Raw genomic sequence first — 9,715 nt, 5'->3', positions numbered from 1 at the left:
TTACGCACCTTTGTTATAATATCATATCGCGGCTCCTTTTACCTTTACTAATATATCGTGCATCATATAATTGTAAAAAGTAAAAGCCAGATAGTGCGAGGGAAAGAGATTGCGGTCGATTTTCTACACGGAATCGCAGAGAGAGCGACGGACTGTCGACGACCACCGTGGTTTCTTTTCTTTTTTCTTTTCTTTCATCGATATAAGAGAAGAAAAGACACTCCTAATAATAGGATACATCCAATCGACATACGCTCGAGCCGCGGAACATTCAGCTAAAATCGCAATTGCATATTAAACTACTTGGAGAACATTGGCAGAAAAAGAAAAGCAGTAGGGACGATACATGATTAATCCTTAAATTAACATTACGCTTCTCGTCTACGGTTAATTCGTAAAGTATGTGCACTACTAATGCGTCGTGATATCTTTGTTGATTGGTCATAGGTAAGGCCAAAGAGCGGATCTCGGAACGCGCGGGGACCCCTCGGCACGACATGATTTGATTTACGGCAATATTCTTCAGACACTATTTACATTGTATAATATAATAAGTATAATCGCGCGCAGGTCACCGCTGACCGCGTGTCATTCCGAACATCCGCCGTTGCGCCTTCCATCTTGCTTGAAAATCCTAAAACGACACGACATTAACGGCACGCTTATGAGGAATAGAACAAAACCGTCTCGAATCCGAGAAGGATCACAGATTTGTTTTCTGCGCGCGCGAGAGAGAGACTATTCCACTTTTTTTACGAGATGAGAGGAGATATTTCGAGCTCAATAAATAATAGTAACACTATCATCTGGTATATGTTAGTCCCTAGCATATTAATTTCCCTATAAAAAATTCGATACGAAGGCACGAAACGTCTGGGAAAATGTAATCGTGACGGCGATTTTTCGTACGGTTCTTTCGTATCACCTGGTGCGCTTCGTTATTGCGGGCGTCGCGTTGGCTTAATGATACATCAACTTATTTTACAACTTTGATTATTACAACTTAAGAAAAAAAGAGCAATATGTAAATAATTGTATTTGCTAATCTGCATACACATAACGCCTCTGGCGTTACGTCACGTATCATCACTCGTGAAAATAAATAACAATCGCTTCCATGCATACACATAATTACAATAAACACTCTGCTCTTCCGCACATTTAACGCTAATTCCGACCTGGTCGTCACGCAATTTCCTAATACTAAATCCAATATTGGACACAATCGGATGTTCAGCGTTAAATTCATGATGAAAATAATAGCAGCTTTGTATGCAAACACACGTGTATATGCTACGCATTATACGTTTGCGGAATATTCCAAGCGTTCTGTGATCATCAGAGAGTTTAGAATAGCTATACATACTTTCAATGTTAGTGACTGAAAAACAGAGTGTACAATAGCGCCAAATACCGTCGTGTAGTCGGAGGAATTTATCAAGGAGCAAGTTAGTACTTTTAAGATTCAATATTCTCAAAGACTCTACTAGACATTAAAGAATCTGAAGACATCCTGCTCTTCTATAGACTCGAAATCTCTGTATTCTTACTCTCTAAATCAAATTATCTTCTCTGTGTGACGCATGAAAATTCTTTGTCTACTAAAGAAAATTACGTTTGACTCTATTCTACGATATACACAGCATTTGAAAAGGATGAGAAGCGAGAAGAGGAACATAATGTCATTCTGCCACAGCAGATCATCTGTGGAGATTTAAGTGATGAGAGTTAGGAAGTAAAATATTATTGTATAAAACGTGACTAAATGTGATCCTGCTAAAATTATGCGACGGACGTTCATAGTAAAGTACAAAAGAAGCAAGTGTCACAGTGTTGTGTTTCATTTGTACTATATAGAGACATTAGAGACAGAGCAGTGGATCCCTGCAATGTATACGAAATATTATTATTTTCGTCATAAGAGATACTATTACGGAGCTTACAAAATCCGGCGGAGTTTACCACATAGGCAAAGTACTCGCCGAGTACCGTTGGTAATTTCTGCCGGGAACGAGTGGTCGAAGACTCGAAAACCATTCTGCTTTCTTTATAATGCAAATTTAGTATTTTTCTTGTAACTCATAATAGCTACGGTGGCAGGTTAGAGTCATTATGGATACGAAAGATCGCTTGGTGCAATGCAGAAATTTGTGTATCATAGATGAAAAAAGGAAAGTATAAGATTTTGCGTTTTGATGACTCTGACAAGCTAAACGAATGCAAGTAATGTGAAGATTTTACACTATACATTATAACGACTAAATGGATAGCGTCTCTCTAATCAATTTCTTCATGGTGTTGCCCATCGTAGTGGTCGATGGACTAGAAGTCGTGAAAGACAATTTGAAGAGATACGGTTGTATATCCGGGTACGAGGTATCGAAGATCAGATCCAGCTCGGCCTGACTTGGCACTTTTGGAATGTAATCGTGCCGATTCATGACCTCGGTGATGTAAAGGATCTTGTCGGTCAGCAGATCGCCCACTTTTTCCCGACAGATCTGCCGTTCATGCTCGGTGGCCAATTTGATAAGTTCAAGGCGCACAGTCCACACTTCCCATGGTATACATTCCGGTTGAAATGGCCAGCGACTCTTTTTCCTCTGGAAGAATTCTAGGGATATCTGACCGGAACCTGGACTATCGGTGGAGCGCAGCGCCTCCGAGAAACCTGATATCTCACGCTTCAGCGTCTGATCGAGGTGCACCGACGAGCAGCAGACGTAAGTGAAATCAATGAAGTCACAGTCCACATCCTGGTATCCTACAGTGCCCACCGAGTAGCTGCCTTCCTGTTTGTACTTGAATTTGCCAAGGCTCCGATGAAATAGCACGCTGTGGAATATACTTGCCACTGCCTCATCCACTTGACGTCCCTCCATGCTCAATTCGAACAGCTGCGTCCTAGCATTCATGGTGATACCTGTGGAACAATTATCATGCTAACAATTAATCGTGTTAACAATTTCTGACAATGTGTTTAATAAATAAAATACATGAAAAATAAGAAATAAAAAATTATTATCTATATGTCTATAAAAGTCATGAAAAAGAGTTGCAGAATTAAATTATACTAAATCAAAATGTTCTATTATCATCATCAAATACTTTATGATACAGTCAATAATCTCAAGGACAATTATATAAAAATAAGAACAATAAATAAAAAGAACATAGAAGCCAATATTGTTAATAATGTAAATATTTTAAATATAAAACTTTGCACGAAGAAGATTCTGTATGGCTTCTGCTCTTTTTAAATTTCTATTTCACATGAATAAGGAGATACAAAGAAATGACTCATAGTACTCTCATTATAACAAAGGGAAACAAAAGAAAATAAACAGTGAAAGGTTAACTCTTTCAACAAAGATCTGAAATAAGTCTGTCAAGTCATTAATTTAAAGAACACTTTTCATCAATCAGACCGTTACAGTCATGCAAGCCAGCAAGCCTAACCTCAAATCCATTCAGAATCTAACGAACGGAAGCATGCACGATACATTGACACATGTGGGCGATGAATGAAATTCCAAAATCAGCTCGAAATATAAAAGAAAAGCAGGAATCGACACGACGACGTGTCAATCTTGCGGCCGATAGTGCTCTTCTCGTTCGCGCTTTTTATGTAACGAGGCCTCAGGACGAAAAGACAGAGGAAAGGAGGAGAAGAGCCGTGCTCTACTAGGAAAATAACACACTTATCGCCGAAGGCGCGAACTAACTTTGTCGCTCTTTCCCCTTGGTATCGAGACCACCCTCTCAAGATCGCTCTGCCTCACCGTCGTCCTCGTCGCCGTCCTTGTGCCGTGCGATGGCGGACAAAACTAGATTAAGTTTCACGCGTTGATCTGGTGACTTCTGCCGTCACGGGTACCGCTACCCTCTTCCATCGAGTCCGTTTTCGCGCGTCCCGTTCTTTTCACGACGCACCACCACCACCGCCGCCACCACCACCACCACCAACAATACAACCACTATCACCACCACCACCACCGCCGTCGCCGCTGCCACCAGCACTTCCACCAACTCCGCCGTCGCCGCCTCCACCGCCGCCACCACCACCGCCGTCGTCGTCGTTGTTGTCAACGTCGTCGCTGTCACGTTCTCGTCACGTCGTCGTCACGTCGTTCACGCAACGAGTTATTCCGACCTGTTCATTCGTCGACAATCTTCCATCGTCCCCGATCAGTCCCGACGATGGGGAGACCAGGCGCGTTTGTCCTCTCTCAGCAGTAGCCACAATCGCAGCAGCAGTAGCTAATTAAGCCAGTGGCCTGCTCCACACGGGTTTGTGGGTAAACAACAGCTGTGATCGTGGCACACGCCATCTTGACGCTACGCCACTGATTCGCGCTTCGATACCTGGCCCCGCGAGGGCTCCACGCACTCCGTCCCGGATCGGATGGCAGGTCGGTGGGTCCCAGAGCGTGTATACGTATATTTTGATGATTCTGTTTGACTTCGCGTACACGCGTGCGACGTCGGGAATACGGGATCAACGGAAAATTCTAAGATTACCTGGGCTGGCCGACGAAGGCAAAGAACTTTTTCTCTTTCTTTCTCTCATTCGCTCACTCACTCTCTCACTTACTCACTCTCTCTTTTTCTCTTTCGTAGAAGAAAAGGATCGTCGTACAACACATTGATTAGACTTCGATTAGATGTTACAGACCGAGTCAGCTGTGACGATCTGTCTGCCTACTCTCCGGGAATCACTCGCCTGATGCTACATCATGAAATCACGCGATGTATACCATGTATGAAACGACACAATGTGGATCGATTAATGTCTTGAATCAGAGCCGGACAGTCTGGCACTGGACAAACTGGACTGGATCTCCCACTCCGCTCCACTCTGCTCCGTACTTGTACTCCGTACTAATCCAATCTACGATCTACGATAAGTCGCACACCGGATGTGTGCGTTGGTATGCGTCGCGAAAACTGCCGCGCGACGCCTCGCGGTGAGATCAGCGTCACACGTGCGCAGTTGCAAAAGGCGCGAAACGACTTCGCTTCCTGGAAATCTCGTCGCGACGCGACGCTTCGACGCTTCGAAATCCCGACGCTTGCTTGATCGTGTTCTCGAGCCGCCTATCGACTTGTCGACTCTTATCTTTCGAGATATTTATTCCGATATCATTTTGACACATAAGGTTCGTTATAAGGACTTTCATGATATTTTATTTACTCTGACCTCTTTAGCGATAGATTTTCTACCTTCTAGGGCTATATATTTAGGGATGTGCGATTTTTGGATCGATTTGCAAAAAATCGACTCCCAAGTCCCTTTTTGTTAAAAAAAAGAAAGCGAAATTAATTCCTAAAGAAATCTAAACAAATCATCATGTCAAATTAAGAACATCATTTCTATTTTAACGAGATTTATTTTTCGACCTATGTTTTTTGTGTATATTCAAAATCTTCAACTTTTTTAATATGTAAAATGATGATTAGAGATTTGATTTATTGAAAAAAAAAAAAAAAATCCCTATAAAAATGTAAATTATTTATATTATTAGAACAGAATATCTCTCTTATCGTAATGAAATTTATTTTTTGCTACATTGATTAAACAATTTTTATTTCTCATAATGAATACTATGCGTTTCTAAAGCTTTGATTTTTTTTAAATTTGTAAATTGAAAGAGATAAATCGAAATTCATCTATTTATTTATCTAAAAAAATTAATAAAATAAATATAAATTCATAAAATAATTTATTTGTATTATCAAGACAAAATATCGTTTCTATCATAATGAAATTAATTTTTTTTTCTATATTGATTAAATCGCTTTTATTCCTCTCGAATATCATATATTTTTAAAGCTCTTTTTCCAATTTAAATTTTCGATGATAAATTTCATTGTAATAATTTAATTTATTATGAGCTGATATTCCTCGATTGCTTTTATCGTTACAAGTAGCAGCGATATCTGTATATCTCGGACATATTATCGGTTGAAAATAGTCGATGAAAATTTTTAAGGATAGTCCAGAAAATGGTGAAGAAACCATCATCTTTCGTTTATAAATTTCCGAAGTCCATGTATATTGTTGTAGAGATATGTTAAACGATATGTTTAGTGCCGGTCGATTTGTCGCCGTGTGGGATATATTATTTTAGTATTAGGTTTACACAAAAAGCCCTTTGCGTTGTTTATTTTACTTGAACTTCTTTATCCTTCTTACCTTACCGCGGATTTCCTCTCCGCTGTTCCGGATGCTCAGCGTTTCTTCAACAAGAGACATCGGTCTTTTTTTATAAAATCACAAAGCTGTGATGACATAAAATATAATTAAAATGAAACTATAAAAATATTTTCAATCGAAGTATCAAAGATATTCTTTGTGGCGAATCTTTTTTTTTAATAACTAATTTTAATTATTTAAATATATTGCATGAAAATATTTTCTGCTGATAATATAATAAAATAAAACAAAATTATATCAATATATTTTAGAAATGTATAAAGATATATCTTTTTTTGTATGTTACTTTCATCAATCGTCAGTTTGCAAGCAATAAATTACTGTCTGCATTCAACGGAAAAAGCAGCTTTGCAACTGTTGTAAAATTCTTTAATATGATTGATCTTGTTCTTGATTTCTCACTAGATCTAAAAATATAAATCATACATAATAAAGAATCTTATATAACAGTTACAAAGCTGGTTTTTTCTGAATGTAGCTATTAATAGTTTATGATTGTCTATCAACAGGTGTATAACTATGGCTTTTAATTTACTGTATCTTTAAAACGAACCATCGATTCATAATTTCAAAAAGCTCTTTAAAGTACTGTATCTTTAAACTAAAATGGTTTTTAAAGGTTTTCTACTTTCGAAATCACCGAATAAATTTCAACAATAAAGCTTGCCAATTTTGCTACGCTCCGTATATTGTTAACAATCTAAATTAGTATAATTAACAATTTAGATTAATAAATGTTGCACTAAATAATACAAAGAAAGTTTTTGAAAATCTTAGAAACATTTTTATTGGACTAGTTAACATGTTTTGGTATCAATTGGTATCAATATCAAAATCATAATTACAATATTATATAATATTGCAGTAATTGAGTGTATAAAACAAGGAAATAGTCTCTTCGTGTAATGTATAATACCCCTTCATAGAAAATATTGCATTAAATAATACGAAAAAAAAGTTTTTGAGAATCTTAGAAATCCTTGTAGAAATTGAATACTGAAGATAATGATATTAATCACTTATTTTGGATGTTATAAATTGGTCAGTATTAAATTGAATTTCTGTAAGAGATTTTTTAATGCACTAGTTTTAACATGCTATATGTAGGATAATGCAAATAAATAGAGAAGCACCAAATAAATATATGATATTCTTTCGTGGGAGATTTATTGAACTAAAATAAATCGAAATTATATTGAATTCTCGATTTTTGTAAAATCTTCTTTTCTTTATAAAATAAAATAAAAATGATTTTATTAAATCTTATAGAACCGTATATATGAAAAATACAACTTATAGAAATCAATGCCTTAAACGACAAAAAATTTTGCCTATTTTACTCGTAATTGTTATTTATAATTTTAATTCATTCAGACTTTTAAAAATATACAGAATAGAGATTTCTTTGATATGCAAAAAAATGCGGTCGAGACATATATTATTTCCTTGTCACACAAGTGGAGATGTATCCGTAATTATACATTAAGATTAAATCAATAAATACTAGAGTAAGGCACTATGGAATAAATAAGGCGTGAATACACGAATAGCACCGTCGTGTAATCCAGCTGTTTAGTCGCTCTTCGTAGATATCGCTCGCTGTAGTTAAGTTCTGATTGGATTGTCAGAATTTTTTTGTTAGTAATAAGAGAGCTGTTGCTCCTGATTATGGCGTGTGGACACGCCCTGATGACCTGAATGATGAAAGTTTTGGATATCATGAGTTACTTGCTGTCCTCGATACTGATTACAACTCGAAGATGTCGAGGAGGATACGTTGCAACTGTTGTTCATAAGCGTGGTTGTGTTGTTGCTTTGAATAGCGAATGGCCATGACTGTAATTAAAATCATTCTTACTATATTATTGACTCGAATATTTAAATACCTTGATTATGAAGTATGCATTGTTGACTTTTTCGAGTATTATTAAAATTGTAAAATATTAATTAATTTTAAATGTCGATATATCGATAGTGTATTGTAAAGTAAACATTTATGTATTATTATCACGAGATCACACTTTTTTTTTAAATGTCAACTCAATTATTTGAATCTATATAAAAATAATTTAAATTTACATAGCAAAATAACATTTTTAATAATTTTACAGATAAAATAACGTTCTTTGATCTTTGCGAAAGGAGGGCAACAAGAGACTATTTCGCAGCGGAAAACGGTATGCTTCTTTAAACAACGAAACTAACTTAGAATTAATGGTAGTAAAGGATGGGTGGAAGGTTTTGGAGTGATTCGATCCACCTGGACAGACATAAACAGAGTAGATGACTGCGAAGACGGCGCTCGCGACTCCGAGTGGATCCACCTGGTTTCTGTGTTATTTTACGGAATCGTTATCAAGTCGAAAGTCTGATCGTAAGAACGAGAAATAGTTTGGAAATAACTCGCACTTTAGATTCCCGTTAAAATTAGATAAATCAACAATTTTATATAATTTCACATTTTGTGGAATGCAATTTGAATGAAATTTGTATCAAAAAAATAACAATTAAACACTTCATGAAAAAGATCTTAAAAGGTACTTGACACTTAGATTTTTTGGAGTCTCTTTTCATTAAATCTATTTTTTCTAACAATCTGATTGAGTTAATTGTTAATTAATTTTACTTGTTTACTGTACTATACACTTTTTCATAGTATGCATACATTGTTGTTATTAATGTTACTTAAAGTTAATTAAAATTGAATTACAGTTTCGTAAAATAAAAAAGGAGGCAAATTTGCTCAGATTTTAATTATAATTTTAATGAAGATAGAAATGGGCACTCACCAAAGCCAGTGACAAAGATTTCGTGGTTTCAGTATGAGTTTCACCATCATCTCGAAGTACTGCTCTTAAATGAGCAATGTATGTTGCGGCTAATCGCAACGTATCTAATTTACTCAATTTACTATCGGCGGGTATCCATGGCAATGTTGTCTTTAATCTACAAAATGCCTTGCTTAAAATTCGCATTCTCGCACGTTCTCGGGCATTGGCAGCGTTTCGCGGAGCGCGACTATCCATGTCGTCCTTCATGTATTTTTCCTCAGAAGGATATTCTTCCAATGACGATGTCGAAGCGCGCCGTTTTCGAGGCATCCTACTGTATAATAACAGTTACTGTTAATTAATTATTAGATAATTATATGATAATTATATTAAATAATGATTTCAGCTTTTTTCTTTATCATATTAGAAACTTCTATTTTACACATTTCACAATGCATATTTTACACATTTTTCTTACACATTTCAGTCAAAATATATAAGCAAAAAATATAAGATAATTATTCATTGAATAGAAAATATGAGTTCTTATTTTTCTCTTTCATATTGAAGATTAAAAATCAGACGAATCAAACTGTACAGCAAAGCTATGTGTTTTATAATGCAAGAATAATTAATCGATTAATAATGATTGCAAAAACAATAAATAATTAATTATAAGCAAAGATAATATAATTATATCGAATGTGAAGCTTTACTTTTTTGTGCC

At 36.0% G+C, this 9,715-nt stretch overlaps 2 protein-coding genes across 2 annotated transcripts; both read right to left on the bottom strand.

The window, feature by feature from the left end:
* Positions 1–2,258: 2,258 nt before the first annotated feature.
* Positions 2,259–2,915, bottom strand: LOC105620430 (autophagy-related protein 101). The gene has a single exon (XM_012201926.1). The coding sequence runs from the start codon at positions 2,913–2,915 to the stop codon at positions 2,259–2,261; it is 657 nt and encodes a 218-aa protein (XP_012057316.1).
* Positions 2,916–7,855: 4,940 nt separating this feature from the next.
* On the bottom strand, positions 7,856–9,318 carry LOC105620419 (transcription factor 21). Its single transcript, XM_012201917.1, has 2 exons — positions 9,007–9,318; positions 7,856–8,053 (listed from the first exon to the last, which is right to left on the bottom strand). The coding sequence occupies exons 1-2, from the start codon at positions 9,316–9,318 to the stop codon at positions 7,856–7,858; spliced, it is 510 nt and encodes a 169-aa protein (XP_012057307.1).
* Between the last annotated feature and the right edge of the window lie 397 nt (positions 9,319–9,715).

Source organism: Atta cephalotes, assembly GCF_000143395.1.
Source record: "Atta cephalotes unplaced genomic scaffold scaffold00002, whole genome shotgun sequence".
Lineage (NCBI taxonomy): Eukaryota > Metazoa > Arthropoda > Insecta > Hymenoptera > Formicidae > Atta > Atta cephalotes.
This window is presented reverse-complemented; position numbering and strand designations above follow the sequence as displayed.

Bases quoted from the DNA above. Each gene is read 5' to 3' on its own strand.
- LOC105620419 (XM_012201917.1), bottom strand. From the start codon at position 9,318: ATGCCTCGAAAACGGCGCGCTTCGACATCGTCATTGGAAGAATATCCT. The intron at 8,054-9,006 runs GTGAGTGCCCAT...TTTTAATTACAG, and splicing joins AATCTTTGTCACTGGCTTTG to TCATGGCCATTCGCTATTCA.
- LOC105620430 (XM_012201926.1), bottom strand. From the start codon at position 2,915: ATGAATGCTAGGACGCAGCTGTTCGAATTGAGCATGGAGGGACGTCAA.